Source organism: Passer domesticus, chromosome 4 (assembly GCF_036417665.1).
Source record: "Passer domesticus isolate bPasDom1 chromosome 4, bPasDom1.hap1, whole genome shotgun sequence".
Lineage (NCBI taxonomy): Eukaryota > Metazoa > Chordata > Aves > Passeriformes > Passeridae > Passer > Passer domesticus.
The window spans coordinates 72,290,856-72,318,827 of record NC_087477.1 but is presented as its reverse complement, the minus strand read 5'-3'; the positions used below and the strand labels follow the sequence as shown (position 1 = coordinate 72,318,827).

Here is a 27,972-nt window from a genome sequence, read left to right as displayed (position 1 = left end):
TCAATTAAATTCAAAGTTTATTCCAAAATTAATTTTTCTTTCATTAACAGCAGTAGGATGTTTTTCAAGATCATTATTTGTATCTTGAAACAAAACTTCAAAGATGTTACATATTCATCTGAAATACATCATCAAACCTGATGTTTGATGATGTATGTAAAACATTATTGAACCTGAAAGTATACAAAGAAAGTCCTTATTTCCTTTGGGTGAACAGTTACTACAAAGTCTTCTGAGATCTCTGTGCTCTTGAAGAACCCTGTAAGACACAAAAGCATTGGTAATTTATTAAAGCAGTTCTACTCAAATAGATGTATTATTCTATTGCATCAGTTTTAACTCACCCCTTCCCTAAAAGCTAGTGTTTGAGCAGCTTCTCCTCCCTAACTCAAACAGTATAGAGCCTAAGATGTACCCATTCATAATATTAAAATATACAACAATTTCTCTTCTTTTCACACACTAACTCACACAGAAAATGTGAAATGACTCTTCCAGTCATGCACATTTTCTTCATCATGAAAAAAGAGGAAGCAAGCTCCAAACTGCAGGTCAAACAGAGCTCTAAACTCTCACCTAGACCATTCCAAAACCTCTGCAAGCTTTTTACAAGGCACAATATGTATGTATGTGACAATAAGGACATTGTCCAAGCAACTAACTGAGGTAACCCACAACACTGGATCTGAGTGTCAGCCCTAACTTGAATCATATCCATAGAGTCCTTTAAGCTGATTACAGCAGACATTTTTAACTGCAGCTGTGTGTTTTTCTGCAGCACAGAAAATTTAGATAAACACAACTCATCAGCATCTGACAAAACCAATTGTGTCACAAGGGTGAATTCATAAAGTAGCCACTTCTATCTGGACAAAGAAAACTCCAGAAAGATTCCAGGCTTTTTACCACTTCTAGACAAAACAAGGTATCAGATAAATACACCAGTCTGGTACTTGCAGGGAATCTCAGCTAAATGTTCCTACCTGTAGGCTGTGGCAGGTATCAGATCTGTCATACAAAACAATAATGCATTTCTAACCTTGCAATTTAATGCATTTCTAATCTTGCAATCTAGTTAAAAAATATTTTTAACTAAACTAATCATGAAGCTTCAACAGTCAATGGACACCAACCACCTTATTCCACCTACTTTTGCCTGGATATTGTGCAGTTTTCCATTTCCACCGCTCCAAAGTGTTCACATCCCAGGTGCCCGTGAGGGATCGCTCCTCCACTGCCATCACTGATCCCAATCCCTTTAGCAAAGACTGAGTAAAGAGAACACCAGGAATCAAAGGAGGGTTCACAGACAAGACTATCAACTCACCAGCCTACTACACAGTAAGACCAGACTGAATTTTCAACTCCAGCATTGGCCTGTTAATTGGAGCAGAGACACTTTGAAAATCTGCAAGGTCATGCAGCACAAGGGCAAATACAGATTCACCAGACTTCAAACCTAGAAGCTGAGCTGCTGAAAGCTTTCTCTGCACTGTAGTACAGTCTATTAAAAAGGCTGAAATTCACACTTCCCTTTTTACTAAAACAGAGAATCCTACACATTGTTCCCTATGTTTCTGTCATGACAATCAAAATAATAAACTGCTGCCATGGAGTACAAAGTATTCTTTTTCCATAAAAAAGATCAAATAAACATGAAACTGAAAAAATGTGAGTACATGACGGAAATGAAAGTTTTAACAAGTCACAGAAGTAAACTGTAGAGAAAAAAACCTTTTCCTTTAACCCTGTCCAAGATTCATTAATTATAGGTACAATTTTCAATAACTAGAGAAGCAACAAAACCAAATCCTACTCTCTGCACTGGTTAAGATACTGCAGGAAGTGTTACACTACCAACAGCTTAGCAGAACCAGTCCTACACATATGTAGCAGATCTTCATGCTGTGCCTATGGCAACTTCATCTGAAGTGATGGCTTCTGTGTTGCAAAGCCAAGTAAGAAAAAAAAGGCTCACTTCCCTCTGAGGTAAAGTTCTACTAATACATTTATATCCATCTTTTGTGTACTTTATAGTACACAGGATGTGTCATTCCAGAACCATTTCTCTCTGAAACAAAACCACCTGACTTGGTGTTCCATCTCGAAGGGTTAGATTTACCTTTAGATCTACCATCACAGGCTGAGACAGCACAGGATCTTCTCCAACTTCATACAAGTGTCTAATTCTTAGCAGGACACGACTGAAATCTGCATCACCTTGCTTCTGTTCACCTTCAAAAGAAATCAAAATGCATATATTTTCTTGCTTTAAAATTAAACCCAAGCTTTAAACTTTTTTTTTAAACTTTAAACTCCCATCATTTGAACTCAGATCCTATTTTTTAAAGTTAGCAAGAGGACTAATATCAGGAAATACCCAGCTCTCACTTTGACAGGAATGATACTAACCGGCGTGACAAACTCATGCAGGAGAAATATTTTACTACTTGAGCAGAGAAATAATACAGCAAAATTAACTTTGTTGATTGAGGAATTTAATGCTTTGAATAAATAAAAATACTAGCCACAGAAGAGAGAAAAAAAGAAAACCAACTTATTTAAGTGCAACATCCAGCCACTTTTGGAAGGCACCTACCCATGTGAATGCTGCGGACCTGCTCTGTATGGTTAGAGCTGTACCTCCAGCCTGGAATGCTCAGAGTCTGGAGATGAAGATTAGGTGGCACAGTTACAGGCAAATCATGGACTGAATTCTGCTGAAGGTGTCTGGGTAGCTTTGGCTTATCTCCTCCTTTATGCAAAATAAAACAAAACAAACATTAAACATCCATCACATACACAAGCCTAGCTAGGGCACTGTGGAAAGGTAAAGGGCTTTTTGCTTGTTCTGCCTAGGCAGAGGCAAAGCAGATGATATTCCTTCTCCTCCAAGGCCTTCCAAGATACTAAGCAGAAAGCAGCATGATTTTAATTGCTAAAAAAGTGTATCAGAGCTCTCCATAAAACAAATTTCACTTCAGTTTGAAATTGCTATTTCAATACCAGGCTTCAGTTTTAGTTGATAAGGTGAACAAATATTTTTAAAAGAATAACTCAAAAATTATAATTAAGCCTCAGCATCCAGAAAGCTGATATATGGTGCACTACCTACTTTGCACTAATGCTCTGTGTGAACATTTTGTTGTTGTAAAGCATTAGATGCTTTAAAATTTATTTTCCTCTCAAAGTAGAGATAATTATATAACAAGAGAAACATTACGTATACTTGGACAACATCCATGTTTGAAATTAATGAAAAGTAATTAGCAGGCTCTAAATCTGTCTCCTAACTCACTACATGCTAACTTTGCCTCACAGGAAGCTTAAAGTCTGTATTTAAAAACTCAACAGCATAAATCAAAACAACATAAACAAGCCATTCAGATGCTAAAGGTAGCATAGGAAACTGAATGATTACCTGATAATGCTCCAAACATCACCACTGGCCTATGCTCTAATGCCAGTCCACTTGTCCGATACAAAGTGTTGGTGACAGCCTTGGTTCCTAAAATTAGCCAAATTACAGGGCGCACCACTGAAGAGTCATTCAAAGTGAGATTGTTACTCAGGTCCCACTGAAGGTTGTTCCATAGTCTCCTGTGTAGCATCACCTGTGTTGGGAAGGTAAATGTCACAACAGGAATCAGCTATCAGGCTTTACTTACGTTATCAGCAGCCATGAAGTTATGCCCACCTAGAAAAAGAAATAACAATTTATACTTTACCTCGACTTGTCCATTCCCTTGACTTGACACACCATGAGCTCTTTCTGCAAGCAGCATCAGCCTTGTGGTATCATCTTCAATGTAGGCAGTCTGGACCATAGGGTAATAGTTCTGTAACCACACAGCAAACCATGCAGAGATAATATTAACACAGGAAACAGTAAGAGAGAGCAAAGATAAAAGACAACTGACTTTGGATTACACTTAGTGCCTACCCGAGCCACTGTGTTATTCACATATGCCTTGAATGGTCTTTTCTGTATCTGATACCCATTGTTGTCAGTGTAGAGAAGTTGTTTGGTGTTCAAATTTGTGCTTGTTCTCAGAACTGCTTCACGATTTAATTCCAGAGGCCCAGCACTGTATTCTTGCTCTATCCTACGGCAAAGCAGCTTCCCATCGTAGCCTTCTGGTACTGAGTATAGCCTGGTGAACACTGCATAAATGTAGTCCTGAGAAGTAACATTGCTACAAAAATGAGAGGAAGGATGCAGAGTTTATAAGGTGAAACACTTGACTGGTTATGACAAAGCTTGCAAGGCACTCATGATGTAATCCTACACAGACAACTTTCTTGCCCATTTTCTATTTATTTAATGTACAATTATTTTTAATTTCAATTTAACTTTCAAATATACACATATTCAACCAGAGTAAGTGATATCCTATAAGTTTCCTTCACATTACAAGTGTAAGGAGGATTCCTCATTTGGTTACAAAGGCTCTGTTTTTCTCAAAATTAACAACAAATTTTAAAATTATTATGACTCTCTAAGCAACACATTTACATTGTACTGAATACATGCATTTTTTCAATCTGCGTGACATCAGCTTTGATGGAACTACTTTCCAAAGGGCCTTCTCAACTACAATCCTTGAGCAATGCCATGTAAAGCAAAATACTTCAACCAAACAACCAGATTTAGAAAGGGTGAAGGGTTTACAGACTGATATAATTTTACCACAGACAATAGTTAGCTCATCAAGGGTCAGAGTGACCCCTGAAGATTATTTTCTCCTTTCTCTAATTTGCTTTCAAGACAGATATTCACAGTTGTGAAAATGTATCATTATGTCCAATTTCCATCCATGTAAGATATTAGCTGCAATATTAATTTAGTTGTACAGAACCAGTTTCTCAACAGAAGTTGAGGTAAAAAATGTACCACAAAGGATCCCCCTAAACAATCTCCACATCCATCCATCCATCCATCCATCCATCCATCCATCCATCCATCCATCCATCCCTCCATCCATCCCTCCATCCATCCCTCCATCCCTCCTTCCTGAAGCAGTATGTGCTTCAGAAGTGGGCCCATGTGAACGTCATGAAGTTCAAAAAGACCAAGTGCAAGGTCCTGCACTGTGTCAGAGCAATCCCAAACACAAACAGAGGCTGGGCAGAGAAAGGCTGCCCAGAAATCCCAGCACAAACACAGGCTGGGCAGAGAAGGGCTGGAGGGCAGCCCAGAGGAGAAGGAACTGGGGGTGTTGGCTAATAAGAAACTCAATATGAGCTGGCAAATGTGCTCATAGCTCAGAAACCCAAACTGGTCCTGGGCTGTCTCCAAAGCAGCACAGCCAGCAGGTCAAGGGGGGCATTTTGTCCCTCTGCTTCCCCTTCATGTGACCCCACCCAGAGTACTGCATCCAGCTCTGGGGCACTCAACGTGGGAAACACAAGGACCTGCTGGAATGAGTCCAGAGGAGGGTTACAAAGATGATCAGAGGGCTGGAGTATCCCTCCTATGAAGACAGTTTAAGATTGTTCAGCCTGGAGAAGAAAAAACTCTGGAGAGACCTTAGGGCAGCCTTCCAGTACCTGAAGGGTGTCACTGTGATATTTTCTGAAAAATCCCTTCACCTGGGATTTCTTCTCCTGAGAACTTGAGAAGCCTCAGAGAAAAATGTAAGTAATAATTATCTGATTCTCTTCTCCTGTGTTTGCTGCTTTGGAATGTGGTCTGGACATTGTTTACCAACAGGTGGATGTTTGATTGGTTCCATGTGAATTGTGTTTTCTTAATGACCAATTGACACATCCAGCTGTGTCGAGGCTCTGAGGAGTCAAGGGTTTTTATTATTCATTCCTGCCAAGCCTTCTGATGTATCCTTTTCTCTACAGTTTAGTATAGTTTTAGTATATAATTTCCTTTAATAAAATATCATAACATAATAAATCAGCCTTCTAAGAACATGGAGTCAGATTCATCTCTTCCCTCATCCCGGTACCCTTGCAAACACCATGGAAGGGGACCTACAGGGGAGCTGGAGAAGTACTTTTGACAAGGGCATGTAGTGATAGGACAAGGGGAAATGGCTTTAAACTTAAAAAGTGTAGGTTTAGATAAGATGTGAGGAGGAAATTCCTTGCTCTGAGGGTAGCAAGACACTGTTGCAGAGAAACTGGATGCTCCATCCCTGCAGGTGCTGAAGGCTCTGGCTCTGAAGGTTGGATGAGGCTTTGAGCAACCTGGTCTAGTGGAATGTGTCCCTGCAGGGGGTTTGGAACTAGATCTTTACAGTCCTTCTAACACCAACAATTCTATGATTCTATGATTTACAGGAGGAGTTTCCTCAGCAGTTCATGCAGCAGATGTATGATAGCTCGTTTGTCTAAATCCTAAACAGTACAAATACTCAGAGCTCACTGTTTAGGAGTAACTGTACAGAAGTAACCTCATACATATCCAAACATTCCAGTGAAGCTGTAATGGTGCTGTACCTGTAGAAATACTGCCTTATCTCTGTCATCAAGTTTCCAGACATCACTTCCAACCCCACTGCTTTTGATACTGGAACAGCTGAAGCATTTGGAGCAAATAAGTAGTTATCTGAAATGGGTCCTTTCTTTGTGTCTCCATTTACGTGGTACTCGAGGAACTCCTGGGTGAACTGGACAGTCTGGTTAGTCTCCCTGAGAATCCACAGAAGAGTAAAAATTATATAACTTACAAACACATTTCGTACATGAGAAATGCAAAGCTGAACAGCAACAGGAATGAGGCTGGAAATGCAAGGACAAAAAACTGTTTCTTCACAGTGGATTGACTTTGTGAGACTGAGTAAATGAGGACAGCAAAGAATTAAAGTGCTTCCCATTAAGATATATGTCTGTTTGTAAGCAAATGGAGTTTCCATGTAATTTTTGTAGAAGAGAAACATCTTAAGATTAAACATCATCTATACCACCTCATTGTTTTGATGCCAGAGTTGTTACAGGATTAAAGCTGCCCATTTCACAAGAATGAGGTACACTGCACTGCTCCAATGAATAATTAGGTTCACTGAACTTTGTAGCTGGGTAAAATCAGCATGATGCAAGTTCCCATGTCTAACACTGGTAAGAGTAAACTCAACAGGATAGCAACATTAACAATCACTCACTACCTACTGTATCTCCTCCTCTCTCCACTGAAGATAACAGTTTAGCTATTCATGACTTATCACAATTTTTAGAAAGTCACATGAAGGCAATTTAAGATGCTGCTCTCAGCTACCTGCTCTGCCTTTGGCAACTTGCTGTGAAAACAGGAAAAATCACTTCATCTAGCATATGAATTTATACTGCTAAACATTTTATCTCATGTTAATACAGCTACTCACAATTTGTATTAACTGAGGAGAATACCCAAATGTTTTCTACTACTTCTCTTATGAGGCACTTTCAGTGCAGAGGCAGGATCTAGAAGTTCTAATGTTGCAACTGAATGTAAAGGACTTCCCAATTGAAGATCCTGATTTTTTTCAATCTTTCCTCCCATTCTGTCCTGTGAGGCCTCATTCTTTCCCATTATCCCACTGCAAACCTTCTGAAACTCAAGTATTTTGAGTTTTTCTAAATTGCCTTTAGAAAAGCTCAAAAGGATTGAGTATCTTATTTTCCCTGCATTGCTGCCTGCCAGAACACGATGGAGAAAACTGGAATGTGAATTTAGATTTTTGTTCTTCCACACTATATTTCTCATAGAATCTGGAGGTAGTTATGATCTGGAGGCACACTGAGTAAATACTCCAAGGCTCTTAGTTAAGGTCCATCTATACTTCTAAAGCTGATTTTAATGATACTGGACAACAAGTTCTTGGTCTAGGAGGCAGAATTATGAACAAAACCACAAAGGTGAAAGAGATCTAGCCATCACCATGCCAGTGTCAAAGGGGTGAAATATTCCATCAGTATATAATGGGTGACAATCTGAATCCTGAGCAGGCAAAACACAGCACAACTGCAGTAAAGCTGAAGAAATTGGGCCAATTGGCATCAGCTGAGAGAGACCACCTGAAAACCTCAAATTTCACCTAAATCTTGATAATTCTTCCATTTTCACTCCCTGATTAAATAGAAATTCCTTAGTTAAAAGTTTTCCATCAAATAGTTTTGTAGCTTTCTACCACAGAAAGTGATACAGGACTTGCAAAACACTACTTAATGTAAATAAGCTCTTTATCACTTAAGGCTCCTTGTACAGCCATAGTGCATGTGCTTCTTAGTAATTTTTAATAAAAATGCACATTCATAATCCTTTTGTTCTAAAGGATTTGTTCTTTTGCACACAAACTTTTGTTCTAAAGCACACAAACTCTGCTGATATACTAGTTATTACTGTGATATGTCATCTCAGACCAACTGCAAAGTTAAACAGGGCAACATCACAGAACTAGTATGGAATCAAGCCTGTGCTAGTGTTGAAGTGTCCTGTAAAAAGAGGGCATGTGAAGTGGGGCTAAAAACAATTTTAAATACCATAAAGAACATTTTGTTGACTCTTGGAATTAAAACACATAATACAGTCCTTGGAATTATTTTTATGAAGTGTTTTAAAAAATCTGGAATGCTATTGAAACAAGCAGGAAGTCTCACCTGTCTGTAATGCTGTGCATCAGGTTTGTGTTTTGGTCAAACAAGATCTGGTAGCAGCTGTTAACCACAGGAAACAACTGTTGGCTTTGCTGCCCTGCACGGGTCAAGTCTCTCCGCTTGTACTTGACTGAGCTCCCAACAAAGGCAGTCTGCTGACCATCCAAGGGTTTAATACTGTATTTTCTGTAGCTCAGACCACTTATTGCAACTAGAATATACAGATCATAAGTAGACTGGGATTCCACGGAGCTTTGAACCTGTACATTAGCATACACAAAAATGCTTCATTACAGAAAATTAATTAGCAAGGCAATTACCTTCATGTGTTGTAAGCCCTAAATTATAACAAAAATAGCTTCTATTTTAATAAGTTTTTAAACATGTCATTCTTATAATTCCAAACTATAATGTAGATCCATGCTGCTTTTAATTGGGAGCCTGTTGAACTTGGATTAAGCTGAGCCTTTCTAGTGAAGCATGACCACGTGCCAAGCCAAAGAGACTGATGGTTTCCAGATAAGGGCAGTGTGGTCTTATGCCATCACATGTACAGGAACAGGGACAGCTGCTGTGCCTCACTACCTGACTACAGTGTGCCTTCATGCACAGTCACAGTCATAAGCCACAAGTCACAGAAACTGTGCAGCTGGCAGAATTTGCTGAGCTATCTGGCACCTCAGGGACAGAGGGGAGCATCTGGATTTGCCTCAGGCCTCTTCAGGCCTTTATGTGCAGGAAGCATTCCTGGAGATTTATCAAGCCACTGATGATGATGCACTCTGTACAGCAGATGCTCCTGAGAAAGGCTCGTGCTAGCTCTCACTTGAGGCCACTTTCTTCCCTCCCCTGGAACAGCTGGCTGTGTCTTGGAGCTTGGCTGTGACAGAATGAGCCATCAAATGGTAGCTGACTGACACCAGTTTCTAAGACCTACATTTCTTAATTCTCTTCTTCTCCCTCCCCAAGGCAATCTGTCAATTGTACAAACAGGGCTGTCAATTGTAAGGTAGTGCTTCAACATAAAAGAATTTATTTGAAACAGTGCTTTTTACAGAAAGAAAAATAAGATAAGAAGCACCAGGTCACACACAGCAGACATGCAAAGGACAAACCAAACACGCTACAAGAGCAGCAAGTCCTTTTGGAGAGTAAAAAAAAAAGTCTCTCTGTTGAGACAACAGACAAGCAAAAACAGTCCTTGAAGTAGAAGTAGGAAGATCCAACTTCAACAGTTAATGAAAACTGACAAGTAAGAAAAAAGGAACAGAAAGAAACAAAGCTGAAGTACCTGCGCTGGCACAGAATGTCCCAGTTCATCATATACACTCATTGCCTCACTGCTGACAGAAACTGTGACAAAGGTAGTGATGTTCCATGCCAGTGGGTTATAGACAACCACATACAGGTCAACATCTGCAGCACCTTTGTGCAAACAAACAAAACTTGCAGTCACGACATTATGTATTTTTAAAATGTATTAAATTTAAGAAATCTGTCTAGGTACAACTATCTTACAAAATTTTAACATAAAACCCTGCAGTAAAACTTCATGATTGAAAAAAGGAAAACATTTTACAGTCCTTCATTAAAACCTCTTCTGCTTTATCCTTCTATTCTCTGCTCAATCAAAAAAGACTGTGTATTCAGGAAATGACACCTGAGTTGAATGTAAATGCATTTAGTGAAGATAAGCTGCTTACAACTCATTGTCATGCAGTATTAACTTTATCAGAGCTATACAGAAGATCAAATGAGAAGCCTAATTTAAAAACGGCCCTGTAAAAATCCAAATCGGTCTGTTGCACAGCCCATGGCACTGCTTACATCTGACAGTTTAAAAAGTTTCCCAAGTCAAGATAAAAGGGAGTGTACAGTCTTTAGAACAGACTTCTTAAAAATCCTTTTACATTTTTTACACAAGCTGGCAATACATTATAGCAAGAACATTTCTTGACTCTGACTGTGCTCCTTATCATGTAATGCTCTGTTGCAGAGGAAAGTTAGCTTAGTGACTACTCTGATCAGCACCTCTTCCTCCCCTTGTTTTACATTTGAAGTCTGAACCTGAGAGCCTGATCTAATATTTGCACTGAGGTAGAGTTCTGTCTAACATCAGCTGAGAAAGCCTGGGTCTCAGAAGGCAAACAATTTTCCAGCCATGGTTCACAGAACTTAGATGCACATAATATGCTGATTGTTTTGAAGGAAAACATGATAGCTTTCATAAGGTAGCTTGAAAATTGGAAAAGCTGTGTAAAAAGTACCTTTTTTTCCTGAGTCTTTAGTGTAAACAGAAGAATAGACCTCTCCATTCTTCTTTGCATTGTTGATATCAAAGATTATGGAAGCCATTAGCTTCTTCACGTTGAACATTCCATACATCAGGTTATTCATGTACATGTCCTTCACCTTGGGAGACTCTGTGCCTGTTATACCATCATGGTGCTGGACCTTGTATTTAAAAGTAATTTGAAAGGTGCAACAGGATGACAACTTCAGGTTTGCATTTGTGTTAACATAATAGTCAAATAAACTTCTGACACACAACTTATATTCAGATATATTCAGAGAGAAAAACCAAACAAGTTACCTAAACCAAGAATGCAGCAAATATACTGTAACAAGACAGGTTTTTAATTTCATACTTAGATCTGTCATTACCTTAGCAGACAAAATAATTACTAACAGCAAAAGCAATGAGGACTGCAAATGGTTAATAATACAAGGCTAATCACTTAGCTGCTAAACTTTGAAGAAACAAATCTGTCCTTCCTGTTCTAACTAGCAGAGAGATTATCAGTTTTCAATCAGTTCCATTTTTCTTTATTTTTATTTACTTTTAAGAACAATTTTGTAAATAACAAAACTAACACTAAGAAAAGGAATTTCATATGCAAAGTTTCAAACCACATACTCTTTCACCAGTTGAAGAAAACATTTGCCAGTAACCATGATGCATGGTTAAAGGGCTGAAGTCATGTTTCAAAACCATTTTTTGAAAAATTGCTTTATTTGTACTTATGACTTGCAAAAGGGGGAAAGTTATTCCCAAAGTATAAAAGCAACTTTGAGACACTCCAAGAGAAATGCTTATGCAAACTTCTCATTTGGAAAATAAACATTTTCATTCAAAGTAGAAAAGAAATCAATCTTTACCTCTGAAACCGCCCATCTAAGACTCTGAAGTTGCTTTAAGGCTTTACATTTGCAAATAGAACCTTCTGGGTGTTTCAGGACATACTGTGTGAAAAAGGATTCTCCAGCATACAGCAGTGAACTTGCTCTCCTTGCAATTCCTTTTAATGTGCTCCGAGAAGTATAAAACCCAGTCCATGCCTGGAATGGCTCTGTTTAGAGTGGAACAGATCCAATACACATCAAAATACCACTTCATTTATTCTTCTACTACTACTGTTCAGCTTGTTACATGAATCCTACTGGGGATTTACACAGCAGCTATCAGGTAGAAAGGTCATAAAGCCTACAAAGAAACTCAGCCAGGAACATTTTGAAAAACTATCACCTCTCCTAGTAACATGCAAGTTTGACACAAAGCCAGTACCAACCAAGTTAACCCGTGTTTATGGAAATTTCTTCCTTGTGGATCTGCACAAAAGAATTGAAGCTTCAATGAAACATATATTATTACCAGTTGTTAATAAAATGCATTATAATCTTTGGTAATTGCTTGATACACACACTCTAAATGTCAACCTTTCAGTCAAAAGGATTTACCTTGAATTTTATTTCTTCAAACTGGAGTAGAAATAGTGATGTGATGACTCCAAACTACTGCACCACCTCAAACTACATCAAAAGATGCCCTCAAGTGGTTACTGGAAAGTATTTCAACATTCTGTTTGTGTTAATGTTTCAGTAGCTCACACACTGAACTAGGAAAACAATTATTTGTTTTTAAAACCTTCAAAACTCTCCTTAGGAGTGGGAGTATGTGTTTGTTTGGAGGCAATTTCTTTTAAAATACACTAGTGATATACAGGTTTTCCAAAAAGAAGTTGCAGAAAGTGTTTTCCAAAGAGCATACATGCAAACGTAATAGTTTGCTATCAGCCCAAGATCAAAGGCAATGATAAGAAAATAGGATCTTTTGCTCAAAAAACTTATTTTTGGACTGAAAGGTGCTAGAAGTTTCAACAGAATTAATTCAATTTATCTTTAAATGTTACAAGCAGAAGAACCACACATACATATCAGCACAGAACAATGAATGCAGAGCAGAAGGAAATACTTCTCTGGGACTTAAAACTTGAGCTTCCATCTATCATAAGTGACACTGAGCCCAGTAAGTGACTCACAAAAAAAGGGCATAGCAAGAATAAGAGAGGATTAATCATCAAGAAGCAAAACAGCATGTGGGAGAAAGTGCACTCAAATCCATACTGCAATTGCAAGGCACAGAAAGTCATTTGGGGAAAAAACTACATCTCTGTGTGGGCACCCACCTGGAACACTGAAGGTGCTGCTATTATGCAAGGTAAAAGCAATTGAATCCTGCAGGTAAATTATGCCAAAAGAAAAAGGAAAGAGCCCAGATGTAAAAGGATTTTAGCAGTTAGAACAGGCAATGCTTTTATCAGTAAGTTGTTAGGTATGATCCCTAGAGGGAGGTGAGGGAGTCAGGGATCAGTCCATGCCATGATTCACAGGAAGCAATGGTTATTTTTACTCATTGAAAAGTTAACAGACACATTACAGCACAGTCTGAAATATACATACACAGACAATAAATGTGATGAAGCAGTGGTAGCTACAATTATACAGAAAGGTGTTTTCATGAAATCAATGGGATTTTAATAGTAAACCTGGCAATAAAATAAATTAATGAGTTTAGAAATTGAGAACTTGGCTGTGTCTTCTCTCTGCATACTTTGACATGAGTAAAGGGTAAATTTATTGGGGAAAAGAATTAAAGTGATGTTGGGTATGGCATGAATTTTTTATGTATTTTTCTAGTACTTTTCACCTCTGCTTGAAAAGCTGTAAGTGCAGGATGTAAGGAACAAGGAAGAGCAAAGGAATTTTGTAACACTGTATTACAAAATTTCAGAAATACTGACTGTATTTTTACACGTTTAGACTTCAGTTGTAAGAGAATCCTTTCCCACCCCAGAATTTCAAAGTGCTTTCTTTAATGAAAAAGGAAATATTTTCTCCTACAGGAGACTTCAGGGGTTCATCTCCATTAGTATTTTGATTGGATCAGGTCATCCTTACCTAGTATGCTTTGTTTTATAGAAAAGATTGGATTTGGAGCTCACAAAGTGGATTCCTGATGGATGTAACAAGCATTGATGGGCATTCATGTCTATATAACCAGACAATATATCTCCTTCAATTACCAAATCCTCAACATTGACTGTTTCACTGTGCGAACTCCCATCCCACTGTAGGAACACAGAACTACCCCAAGAGCTTTCAGATTTCCTTGGTCCCTTGGTTACCTGTAGCTTCTCCAGACATTCAGAGATCACTCCACATCACATTTTCCACCTCTGGTCTAAGCTATGCATAATTCAGTTCTTTCAAACAGGAAAAATGGGACACTGTTCTAATTGGCCACACACCCATCTTTTTTACACAAATAAGTTGGGATCAACTTCTCTGTTGATGACACCTCATAGAGTGAACAAATCTTATCAGAAGGCATTTTTCTTCTTTATTTCTCATTTTCCCTTATTAAATTTTTACATATGTACATTTGAGGCAGACATTAGGCAGCTGTGAACTTCATTACCTGTTGAATATGGAAGAAAGTCTTGAGAGTCCCGAATTTCCCACGTAAGATTCCTGCTATAGACTGCTTGGAAGTAATCACTGACAGTGGCATACTGGACAGTCACTCCAAACTCAGCAGAATGCTTGTTAATATAATCCACCAACAGATCCATGTTAGAGTACTGAACAGATGCATTAAAGAACTGTTTGTCACAGCCCTGAAATTCCAAACATAGAACAGCCACATCACTTTGGGCCACATAATTAGGGAGGATCATTTTTAACACTAGTCTATGTTCCAGGGGTATTTATTTTGATTTTGACTGCCCATTTAACTGATATTAGTTACAAAACTATCAAGACTGGGCAGGGTTACTCACACAGATTGTCTGTAATCATGAAAAAATAATTAAAAACCAGAGTTTTAGAACCATACTACTACTACTCTCTACTTCTTTACATACCATTATGTAAAGCACAGAAATCCATAAGTTTTCCAAAATTACTGCAAAACTGTTGTTTGCAACTAGCTGTTAGGGGTTTATTTTTACTATCAAAAACTTCTCATTCCAGTACAATTTTCACTATAGCACAACTACAGTGTGTTATTATTCTACTTCTCACTCTCTGCAAAAATAATAAATTCAATATTAGCAACAGTGTCATAAACACAGGAGAAAAACAAATCAGTGACTCATCAATCAGAAAAAGTTTTTCTTTGTAAGAACAGATATTGTGGTGAAATAGCCCATAATCCTTTAATATTGCAACTATGAGACCTACAGCATCCATCAAAATTAGAAACCAGACTGTACATTCAGTTTAGGCAAAGTTATTCTTTCCTAAGGTCTTGAAAACAGCAAGAGCACATCAGTGCTATATGTTAGTGTAGGATGTAATTAACATAGCACAATGCTGAAGAAAGTGTTTGGATAACCAACCTGGGATATAGCTCTAGTTAAATAGCTAATATGGCTCTTGCTTATGGTTCTAGCTAAAATACAAAACTCTAAATGAGAATGACTGTACAACTGTTAGGAAAAACCATGTCCAGCTAAGTGTCATACACTTTCCTATAATGCTGTAATTTTGTTAACACCGAGTTATGTTGGGCTAAGCAGTTAAAAAAAAAAGATAATTTAAAGAGACAAAGCAAGGGTTAAAAAAAGGAAGCAATACTGTAATATACAGTTATGCAAGAGGTTATCTTTACAGTTTTGTCACTTTTTTTCTATCTTGAGTAGGGTGGAAGAGTTGATAGACAACTGGCAGGACATACAAGGAATTTTTAAACATCATTACTAGTCAGTCATTTGGACCGCAGTATTAGAAAAACACTTCATGTCATGTGGTTTGTACCAGCATTTCTGCACCACCTCCTGCAGCAAGAACCATCCACTTACACTCTGCTGTGTACCTGTCTCTTCCCAAGCAAACACTGAGCAGGCACTTACCCATGGCCACAAGACATCCCCTGTCCGGAACCAGGCTGCTCTCTCCTTGATGTTTGCCACCATGGTTTGTGCATACTGGTGGAGGTTAGCATCTGTAACAGGCAGACTCATGTTTGGATAAACACCATCTTTTGGTGGATCTGGGAAAGTTGCGAATCCATTCCAAAAAAATCCTGACCTAAGTAGAAGTAGAAAGCAGCAAGGTGTAAACAGGATTTATTTCACTGGGAAAAACACATCAAAAGTTGCTGTTATAAAATGGGAATAAGAGGCAAAAAAAATTCTGTTTATATTCACTGCTACTATTTAGGTTTAAGTATTTATTTGGGGGTGGAGGTAGGGGGAAGAGTCTCCAGTTTTCTTTCAACACTGTGCAACTTTTCAAGCCCATGCTGCTTTCTGGCATAGGACAGAAAAAACCATAGGACAAACCAGCAAGCTTTGTAACAATGAGAATGTTCCCTCAAGTAGACTTGATTTTCAAAAAGTATTTTACTGAATAAGCCAGTAAGCAAAATAAATTTTTTCAAAAGCTCTCAAATTTCTTCACAAAATAAATGGCAATTTTTTGTTGCTTTACTTTATACAGGGACAATAGACACAATCTCAGCTCAAGATAATGCTGAAAATCTCCCATAAAAAATCAATTAGCAATAGCCAAGTCCCTACTGAGCTTCCTGGAGCTTTCAAATCTTTACTTCCAGGCAGAGAAAAAAGACCCCAGTCCTGCTTTGGACATTTTCTATTCACAGTAATTAATTTGTTTCACATTTTTATTCTATTTTTTTTAAATAAGGACTGACATTGTAAGTAAGTCACAGTATTATAAGTAGATGAAAGCCATACCTATGTTTTAAACCTCCTGGTGTAAGAAAACAAGTCTGTCAATATTTAGAGGTATTTTCAATGCCTGTCAATACCAAGTGCCACTTTTGAGAATTCAATAGTTAGGTAGTGAGCAAACTTCATTTATTATGGTGGAAAACTGGGGATGCTTAATCTCTACATCTCTTACTCAGATGTAGAGAGTCTAGACATGTCCTTGACCTACCATAGGTCAGGAGAAAACAGTAGGATACTTTTGAAAGAAAACTGTCAAAAAAAAATGCTTAAACCCCAATAACAAACTCTCAGAAGTGAAAAACATTTCTGCATATTTGGGAAATCTTTGGACCTGTTTGAAAAAGGTAATTGTGATGGAGTACAGTAGCTGTACTGATCCATAACATGGGTGAAGATCTCCTGTCTTGCAGATAATGAAGGAGACCCCTGCCATACAAACTGAAGCTTCTGGAAAACAAAAAAGGCAAGAAACCATTACCCTTGATGACATTCACAGAAATACATCATTAACAACTTAAGACTTCAGAGCTCCCATCTTCCCTTCCACCACTTTTAATACTTTTAAGTGCTTTTTCTGAAGATCCAATGCCAATGGTACCCCAGGCAAGGTCACACACTATATACAGGAGGCCACATCAGTGCCTCTTTCCATTAGAACTGATGCAGAATGAGAGGAGGCAGCACAGTGCCAGCACACCAAAATCCAGAGATAAGCCTGGCTTATCACAGCCATTATACCTCAGTTGTTTCACTGGAAGGTGAACACCCATAAGCTAGAAAAGATCCAGATGTAGTCTGACTGCACTGTAGTCAGTGGGATTCAATGTTTAACTGATGTTAATGTTTAAATTCTACTGAAGTAGAATTTTACTGTTTTGGAAGCCTTCAGACTCTTAAGGGCTAGAAAAAAAAATAGCTGGGCTAAGATTGTCAAAAGGTCATAAAAAATTTTAACAGAAAAGAAGTACTGCAAACCATTGCAAACACGAGGTGGTAGGTCCAGGCTTCACTAAATTCAACATGAATTCTGTTTTCTTCAGAAACACTTGAGTTTTACCCAAGATTGATAAAAACTGCCTAGTGCCCAGAACACAGTGATGAAAGCCCCTCATTTTCACATAATGTAGTGAGTAAAACTGATGACAGATCAGGGTCCAACACAGTGATATGAAAAGCATTTATTGTGTACAGGACACTGTGCAAGAGAAGGCAGAACATGATAGAAAACCAGAATTCAGCAAAACCATGACCAGCTGCCACTTTAACTGACCTAGTATCATTAATTTTACAGGCACAAATAAATGTGCCAAGCCTGACAACACTGTGCCCAAAGGTTACACTTTAAAACTGCTCACATAAAACCCAACAGATACAAGATTCTCTCAGGGAAAGCTGGAATTCCTAGATGTCTCTGCTTCAAACTCTCCTAATTCAGTGTCCATTTAGACTTGCCTATTTGCCCACATTTTGTGTCTTCTTCAGGCTAGACTGCATTTTATCACTGACCAGAAGTCATGAAGACATTAATTGACCGTATAACACTGATTTAATGTTTCACCATTACCACATGCAATCAGCATGTCCCATCTAAACAAGAAATACCTACATTTTCTTGCCCAGATGACAGAGATTCTTATCTTAATGTCATAGTTCAGATTACTGCACGTAGAGGCCAGCAATGGTTTCATTCCTAAGGGTATTTTTACCTTGTTTTTCTGCATGTCAGCCTTCAGATCATAGTCAATACGAGAAATAAGATGCGCATTGAAACCAGCCAGAGCAAAAAGAGTTGGCGTTGTAGCTGAAGCTCCAAAAGGATCAACATGCCAAGAAAACTGAGGCCTGAAGCCAAAAGTTTCATACAAAAACCCATGACCTTCTGCAAAGCAAAATTTGTTTAGGTTAGGAACACTTCCAAAAGTTAATTTTGTAAGTTTAATGGACATATTGCGATACAGTTAAGCACTTGAAGTATCCTTCAAGTGCTTCCTGTTTCCCAAAGCATTCAAAGTTTTGAGAATTTAATCATTCACACCAAAAAGTTTCATACTGAAAATGTTTATATTGTTACGCCACGTATAACTTATTAACATTATAAAAGATTACAACAAAAAGGAATTATAGTTAGAGAGATCTCAGAAAAAGTACATAGCTACAGATTAGGTTAAGGCTAATACCCAGGCTGGAGTCTGCATGAAAACAACAACCTGGGGCTTAGTTTAAGTTTGCTTAAAAACCATAAAATCCATTCTCAGAAAATTTTATTCTCATATTAATGACAAAGGGACAGGGAAGCAAGCCATCCACTAAACAAAACTAGCAAGAATATGATTGTCAGTCATATGAAAAGAAAAAAGCCAAAGGTTAATAGTGAACTTGATACTTGATGTTATTTACAACTAATATTGCTACTGTAGTTACTAATGTTACTAATATAGAAATGAGTTTTGAGGAAAGAAACCCCTGAACTAGGAAAGCCCAGACAATAGCATGAGGCCAGAAAAACCATTTGAATCAAAGTAAAACTACCAGGAAAGCAGTAGATTTTATTTGGAACTCAGGTATATAGCACTTGGATACTCATCATTTAAAAAAAATGAAAAAAAAATTTGCAGATCATTATTTCATAGTTACAGAACTATCTGAAAATACAATCATATCTTCCCTGGAATAACTCTATTTCAATTTTTAATATCACATTTGAATAAGTGAGGCTGCAAGGCCTCTTTTCACTTCATCTTTTCCCATGGCCCTACCTAAAATATTCACAACTTGTTTTAGTATTCTGATAGAGATTTCTAGGCTCCTCCAAACACTGGAAGTCTGGACAGAAAAGAGAAGACATGAAATCTAGACCAAAAACGTCTGCATTGGCTTTGTCTTCTCAACTTGAACTTCACACAATCAATTTTCTTTGTATGTACCCAAACTGAATAGAGGGTTCAGGACAAACAAATGAGAATTCTAAAATACATTAACACTTTTGTTCCTGGTTAATAAATTACAAAACTTGAAATTTCTTTTTTTAAAATAAAGATTATGTTTACACAGAATGAAACGTTAAATGAGAAATAATGTCTTTTTCAGCTAACTACAATGAATAGAAAAGCTGTGTTTGTATATAACAAAAGGACTCTTCAATCATTTTAGTATTTTATTTGGAAAAGTCCTAGGCTCAGTGCTCTAAGCACATAAAGCAACCTTTAAACACAGGAGTCAGATGAGAGAAAAAAAAAAGTTCATATCTCCTCCTCCTCTTGGCCAAGGCGTACTGAGGTACAGAAGCAGCTGCTAATCCTGAGCTCCTGATAAACACTGACAACAAGGCGCAAGGCCAGTGGTGCTGTGCAGTCAGATGCAGAAAATAACAGAAGTGTTTTCTGTCCCTTTGCTGTCCCATGGCACAGTTTCCAACAGCCATGGCAGCTGGTGCTAACACATCCCTCCCTGCTACACCCTCGTGGCATAAAGCAGACATCTCCAGCACAGAGGTGGCACCAGTTATCCTGTTTCTGTTTGCACTGACCACTGCAAACAAACCCATGTACTAAAACACTCTTTAAACCACCAGATGGCCAGGTGTAACACACAAATGTCAGATGCAAAAGTTAGAAGATTAAAATGGCAAATAGTGCATCTCTTGGAAATATGCACCTCTTTCTAACAGAAAATGATGATGATTACAAATGGGGGTTTCTTCATCAAGGAAGTCTTTCAACTAATTTTAGTTGACCCCAGTGACATTCCCTGTGTCCCATTCTGCAGAAGACCTTGCCTCAACAATACAACTTCCCTGAACTCTGAATTTGTAGCAGGTATTTTCTTGAGGAAAATACCCTAAATTTCACCATAAATATCTTCCCAGGAACTTTGCCCTCAAACACACACACACACAAGGCCTCTGCTCCAAACAAGTTTATACCTGACAAACCAGCTTTTGGTAACCTTTGTGCCTGCTGCAGAACTGTCGTGTCAAAATTAATGGGTTTTGTTTAAGCAACAATTTTTATATGAATAACACATTGGCTAGTAAAAAATAAGAAATGCTTTAATTAGTCCTTAAGAAGTTAGAAATTAATAGCAATTTTGGAGAGAAAAAAAATGAAAACCAAACAAAACCTCCAAGGTCATAACAATGAAAAATAAAAGTTAAATGCAAATATGCCTACCCATCAACTGTAAAATTTGATCATCAATTAGTGTCACAGCTTCATCATGCATCACTTGCCCTCCAATGACAAATTCCAGTCGTCCCTCCTGAAGCAACTGATGGACCTACGATATTGAAATTAAGACACAGAACATAAGCATCATTTCAGTCTTATCCAAGAAGGCTACAAATTTATTTGATATCACAGCACATTGCCTAGACACATTTGTCAAGAAGGCATCTAGGACAAAAAGTGAGATAAAAGTGAGATACAGGTCTGTCTGTACCAAGTCTATTTAAAGGAGAATAACAGCAAAAAAAAAAAGATTTCAAAGTGCTGCACAGTGCAGATTTATCCAGTTTACACTGAAACCAGGTAACAGGAACAAAGGATGCCAGGTAGACATTGACCTTTTGGTGTTTCTCAGTAGTGCTGATACTGTGCCTTTTTATACTCCCTGAACACCAGACACTGCACTGGCAGCAGCCTGCAATCCTGCCTCAAGGCAGCTAGAGCTGGAGGATTAAAACACAAGATATAATGCTTCTCCCAAAATCTTCCTCCTGCTGCATCCAGCCTGGCTTAGGGAAGGCACTTGGTGGCTGGATGAGGGAGCAATATGCAATTCCTTGCAAGCAGCAATGGAGCCCCAGGCAAGCAGTAATATGCAGGCTCACAGGATTTTAGCTGGAAACTAGATCTGTGGGATCCAGGAGAGAGACAGACTGTGCCATCACACCGTGGCCACAAACATCTCACTCCCTATGCATCTATCTTGCCTTTGGGGCACAGACAAGTTGCTCAACTTGTGACTGACAGATTGCTTTAAGAAATAGTTATTCCACAGGTTTGCCTGGCTGAATAACCCACTGCTAGCCTTAATTTCTGCTCTTTTTCCTAGTTTAAAAAATTTCAATATATTACAACCTGCTCAGCTTTTGGTGGTGGCTTTTTTGGGTTGTTTTTTTCTTGGTGGGGGAGGGGGGGAGTTTAATTTCAGCTCCTAGAAACAACAGATATGCTGACAAGTACAGCCTTCAGCAAATGCTGGATGAAGAGGGGGGTGGTGTTTGGAGGGAGGAAGGAAGAGTCTATGTCCCTTTCTGAAAGTGTTAGGAGTCTTCTCGTTTTATTTTAGCTACTTTAGAAATTCAGAGATATCTCAAACTTCCAATAAGTAAAGTTTATGCAAATACACATTTTAATCCTCAATTTTTTTTTTTTTATCTGTCATGTAGGATGCCATTTTTAGAGCTATTATGTTTATTTTCCCAGGAACCTTCAGTGTCTACTCAGATAGGATGCCAGATTGTCAATTTTGATTATAATCATTTCTCTCCTTCACAATGTTGTGAAAACGCTTCAGGGCTCAGCATTCCTAAATTAGTTCCAGCCGACTGTGGTGACTGATTAGCATGCTGGGAGACCAGATAACTGATATCTGGTGTCAGCACAGAACTGGCCCTGACCTACATGAAAAGAATCTGTAATTATTATTCCCCATTTGGATGGATGTCCAAAATATATCTCTGATCCAAACTTGGGGCCACAGAAACGTTTTTTTAATGTAAGTTTTTTGGAACCACTGAGAGGCTGGAAACACAAGAAAAATAATTCAAGTAATTTACATCTTCTGTCTCCCAAAAAATGAAAAGAAAACAGTATCTGTAAAGACAAGTACTTTTTCTGATCAGAAGGGGGCAAAAGGAAGGAGGAATGGAGGAAACAGATGCAGTAGTACTATAAGCAGAAGGATGCTATGGTGTTAGAATATATCTGAGATCCTTGGGATCATACTACCATCAGCTCCCACATACCAACCAGACAGAAGAGGCTACACAACTTTTTTTTACCCTAGTTAAAGCACCCAGACACCAACCCACAGGTAGGAATGGTTCACACAAGAAAATTCAATGTAAATAACATGTGCTAAGAACTACAAGGCTCCCATCTGGCTGAATACTGCTGCAGTACATTTCACTCTAACATATTCTCTTCTCTGAATTGAAAAACCAACTTCTGTACCCAGGTGTGGAAGAGGTTTTACAGCGACTTCTGTGAGCCAGAGAGAAGTTTGATAAGAGGATCCATGTTCAACCCTGAAAGAATTTTCTACCAAGGTCATTGACATAGAAACCAAGAAAGAAAGAAGGATAAATAAGAGAAATCTGCAACTGTCTGTTCCAACAAGCACCTTGTTTGTCTTTCGTGACCAATGAGCAAAGTGTCAACTTAGGAATTTTGTAAGAATGTCTAAAAAGCATGCATGCTAGAATAAAAACAGTTTGAAGCCTTCCGAAAATGGAGTGTGTGTTGCTTTGTATTGTGACCGTCTCAACTACAACACCTTTTTCTAGTTTTTAATGCTAGAGTTCCAATACAAAGCAGACACTTCAAAACAAACTAGAATTATATCCTGTATTCCAAGTAAACCTCTAAATGACAAAAAAAAAGGAAAATTAAAACCAGAGTGCCTATACCACAGAAAATCATTAATGCTAGAGTTCAAGTGGAAAAAGCAGGGCAGTAACCAGAGCGACCTAATTTCAGGGACCAATATTTGCAAATTGCTAATGTTAAAAACGTACCATTTATCTGCAAATTAGAGTTTCAAAGTTAGACACACAGGTTTAAGAGGAATTTAAACATTTGAGAGAAGAAACTATAAAGTAACTAGAGAACTGACTATACGATGCGTAAAAGCAAGAATTACAAATAATTAGGCTAAGAAACTAAAGCCTGAATCATAAAAAATACTAAATTTTGCACTACCAAGGTCAAATGTGATACTCATTATTCTTCTGGATTGCACATAATAGCAGGAATAGATATTAGAAACATGGGCCTTGACTTTACATTTGGGTTATAGCAGCAGATCGTACTTGAAATAAGATCAACCCACCTTTGAAAGCTGGAGGATTTTCCTGTCCTTCTACAAAGCAGTTCCTATGCTGTTTTCTTCCCCACTTACAGCACAGCTTTCTAATTTAACAAATCTACAAGAAAATTGTCCTACAACAGGTGAGTATGGGCAAAGGCCCCCACAAAAACTGCAAACTGCCTAAACCCAGCAAAATCTTTCCTGCAAAGATCAGATGTGCACAGGCTATTTCAATACGGAACATAACGGAAGATTCAGAATAGTGAAGAACTATATGAAAAAAAAAACAGACAAGAGGTGTGGTTTTTGCATGATGCTTCAAACATCCAGAACTTTAAACAAACTGAAATGTAAAGAACTGTTGTTTGGACCCTGGTAACAAAACAGACCATGGAGTTCTAAGTGCCCATGGGAAGTTGCACCTGTACACCCTTTGGTTTTAGGACCCAAAATAAACAACCAGCTGCTAGTCTATAAGTCCAGTCTTTGATTCAGCATGTTTGTTCCATGTCAGAGGAAAGAAGAAGTGACAAATAAAACTCCACAATGATGTTACTAGAAAAAAGAATCATTGCCATTAAATGTACAGTCACTGCTTTGCTGTACTATCTGTGCTTACAAATGGCAGGGTTTCGAGCAGCACTTAACAGGAAAGAACAAAAAGTTCCCTCTTGTGAGCAGTGATAGGTATCAGATGTTTCAATGGATATTGGTGCAGCCTGTTTCAGGTTCACACACATCTTAAAGTAGCATGGCCCCAGACAAGTAAGTTGCCATGAAACAAGAACTGTAAAGAGTAAAAAAATCTTCAGTGCAAAGGTTACTACCTCCTACTGCTCTAATCTATACTGGGGTTTAACCTCTTGCAACTGCCTTTAAAGTCCTTTAAGTACCAGATTCAGAGGCAGCTTACATTAGACCTGGGTAAAAATCAAATGGTGAAGTACTTTGCCCCTATTTATCCCCTAAAAAGAGTGTGAGTTCTTTGTTAGCAAGGAAGCATGGCTCCAGTGCAATTTACCTGCTGCTTCTGTGTATCTGTGGCTACCATATCCCACCAGAGTCGAAAGAATTCCTGCTCCACAGCAATAAATTTGCGCTGTTTTCCTTTCATCAGCTCTTCTATAACAGTAGTGTAGACATTTGCTGCATAAGCATGCATACTTTCCTGAAAGAAAAAAAAAGTAAGTAAGTAAGTTCTGCTTTACCTAAATTAAAAGGGCTGTTTTAAACACTCATTGGGCTTGATAAGAGAGATACCAAAAACCTCACATTTGCTGCACACTTCCTTTGTAGCCTCAGAAAGATGGAGTGCTATCTACACACAGCCTTTGGACTTTCTGCTTCAGAAAATATCCTGCTGACTGGGGACCCGACTAGATCAAGGTGTAGCTTCTCCCAAGACCAGCACCAATACAGGCTTTCTTTTAGATGCACTGGGAATGGCCTACCCTGGTCCTCATTGCTCACCTTAAATCACTGATGCCATGAATGATTGCATTTTGCACCACCATAAAGACCCCACATGCACACTTTATTCTCCAGCTCTTCTTTTGACAGCCTGAATTACCAGAATTGTTTCTTCAGAGTGTATGACTCTGTGCTGTGCATTACCAGTACAATGCAGTGATGCATCTACTGTAAATTATACTATTATGAAAAATAACTCTGTTTTGCTTCAGGTTTTAGGATAGAGTAAAACCAAGCTGGTAAAAGAATCTTAGAATGAGTTCAACTGTTGACACAGAAAGTGTGGGATTTTATGCATCTAACTTATCTTGCTCCTAAAAACACCTCTTCCAGAATGAGGCCTATGGACCTTTATTGCAATGCAAATATGACAGCTATACCCAGCAAATAATCTACCACAGTATCATATCCTATGATATGGTATCAAATTAACAACACCATGCTAATTTTGAAGTTGTGCACACAAAGAGATACTTTTTGTACACTTACCTTGACCAGAACAACTTTTGTTGACCAGATCGTCTTCCACCTTTTACTTAATTTTAAAGGGATAGAGAATGTCTAAAGGCAACAGCCAACATCCTAGGATTTCCTGAGATGTCTGTCTTTCCTTGTAACAAAGTTATCTGCATGTTATTTACACTAACCATAACACTTATCTACATAAACTACTGGTACTTAAGAACACGCACCACAAAATGTACATCCTGAAGTGGTCGACACATAGATCTCTCCCTACTGAAAAACTAATGGACATGATATGTAAAACATGAATGCAGAGTTTCCATTTAGGTAAATTTCCTACGTGAAAATAATCATTTGAAATATGACAAAGTAATCCAAATCAGAAATTAACTTTCCTAGGCCCTTCCTTTCTTTTCACAACAGAAATCCAGCCACCTTTGTAAAAATGCTCATGGCACTAGAAAAAGAAAAACATTTGAGTGTAGGAGTAATGGCTTAAAATACTGTTGGGTTTATCCAAATAATTTCTTCCTCAATTATTTTCCCATTGGTTTGTACGGGTTTTTTGAAATCAAGATTATTAGATACTTAAAACAATGTGAAATTTTAACTATGGATTTGAAGTTTTAGTTTTGTGTTCTCTTATGCACTTTCTGAGTATGAGTTTGAAGTATTAAAGGAGAAATTCATTAATCTTTCCTAAAAAAGGGAGACAAAATACATGCACAGCAGAGATAGTGGGTGAACCACTAGCTCTTTTTTATTAGTTAGGACTAATGCCATTTCACTCTAGTGAGTGAAGTATCTACAGCATCTTCCACACATAAATGAAAATAATTCATAGTAACGAAAAAGCATTAAGGATTAGGATTTTGACTAACACATGCAAAAGGCACCAGGCCCCACCTGATTTATTTTGCTCTGCATTTCATGTATTTAGCAAAATTTAGTTTGCTACTATACTTAGAGGCACTAGGCTCCAACCCCACCCCAGCCATCGAGGACCTGGGATCCTGCTGTCCTCTCTGAAGAAATGACAGAAGGTTTTCCTGGGGTTTTGGCTTTGTAACAAGGTAAACATAAAGACCATGAAAATCTGCCACATAATCAGAGCCCCATCAAACAAAATTAAGACTTTCCTTAAAAAGAAAAAAAAAACAACCAAACAACAAACCACCAAAAAACCCAACCAAAAAACCCCCACCAGGAGCACCCTGCTGAACACAGGCACAGAGAACCCCACAGCTCAAAGGCACGGCTCCTAGGCTAACCATGCCTCCTCCAAAGGAGGATCCCGAAACACCAGGGGATGGCGGACACGCCAGGCCAGGCTCGGGGCAGGAGCTGCACCAGGCAAGCATTGGCGCGGTTCTCCGCAGGCGGCTCAGCCCCGGGGGCCGGCGGCACCGGCCCCGTCACGGGGCTCCGGGCAGCCCTGCCTGCGGCTCAGCCCCGGGAGCGGGAGGCACCGGCCCCGTTACGCGGCTCCGGGCAGCCCTGCCTGCGGCTCAGCCCCGGCCTCACCGAACCCACCCCACCCGTGCGGCTCCCTCCCCCGCCGACCTGCACCGTGTACACCCAGCCGACGTCCATGTGGCTGTGGGCCACCACGAAGGCCCGCAGCTCGCCGCCGGCCCGCGGCAGGAGGGCGAGCAGCGGGAGCAGCGGCAGGAGCAGGATGCGCGGGGCAGCCATGGCTCCCGCCGCACTTCCGCGTCCCGCGGCGCCGCCTCCGCCACAGAATTAAATAAATAAATAAATAAATAAAATGAGGGGCAGGAGTCGCCTCTGGAGCGGGAGGGAGCCGAGGCCCCAGGGCTGACTCCGCCTCAGCCCCGGGCGGCGCTGCGGGTAAGGGGCGGAAAGCGCGGCCCCTGAGGGGCTCTCGCCGGGAATTCCGGAGCTGGTTTTGGGTAACGCTGGGCTGCTCAGGGAGAGGCTGACTTCTGCACCTTGGACACCTATAAATCTTTTTTGTTTTTAGCAAATTCCTTTGATTTGAGCGCGAGTACTTTATTTCATGGTGTACTAGTTTATTACGGATTGTTGTCTGCATCTCTCAAGTTGAAATTGAAGAAGATTAAATTTTATGTGGTTGACCTTCTGATCCCATTGAAATTGGTTTTGTCACTTGTTTTACCTCTGCTAGAAACAGGTGAACTCTGCTGAGAATTGGAAAGGTAAACACTTCTGTTTAAACTGCATAAAGTCCTAGTGAAAAAGGAAAAAAATCCAATCCTAAACTAAAACAATATTGTCGTATAATATAGTCCAGTGTCCTCAGAAGTTTTTTGTAAGCAGTTGCACCACTTTCTGCCTATTAAACCATTGTGATATAGAAAGCCAAAACAGATTAAAGTATTTTTTTAAACTTTGCTTCTTT

The 27,972-nt window shown here is 38.9% G+C and overlaps 1 protein-coding gene across 3 annotated transcripts; it reads right to left on the bottom strand.

The window, feature by feature from the left end:
• On the bottom strand, nt 1-27,402 carry MAN2B2 (mannosidase alpha class 2B member 2). Of its 3 annotated transcripts, none has more exons than XM_064418732.1 (19): nt 27,153-27,402; nt 24,676-24,822; nt 20,792-20,897; nt 18,329-18,501; nt 16,954-17,069; nt 15,780-15,957; nt 14,345-14,543; nt 11,746-11,936; nt 10,854-11,040; nt 9,878-10,011; nt 8,590-8,846; nt 6,454-6,645; nt 3,944-4,196; nt 3,729-3,839; nt 3,422-3,614; nt 2,600-2,752; nt 2,123-2,235; nt 1,151-1,268; nt 1-259 (listed from the first exon to the last, which is right to left on the bottom strand). In XM_064418732.1, exons 1-19 carry the CDS (start codon nt 27,282-27,284, stop codon nt 165-167), a joined length of 3,048 nt encoding a protein of 1,015 aa, XP_064274802.1. In that variant the 5' UTR covers nt 27,285-27,402; the 3' UTR covers nt 1-164. The 3 variants fall into 3 exon arrangements, with proteins under 3 accessions (XP_064274802.1, XP_064274801.1, XP_064274803.1); XM_064418731.1 differs by having other exon boundaries at nt 2,600-2,755; nt 27,153-27,400; XM_064418733.1 differs by lacking the exon at nt 27,153-27,402 and adding an exon at nt 25,614-25,717 and having other exon boundaries at nt 2,600-2,755.
• Nucleotides 27,403-27,972: the final 570 nt, after the last annotated feature.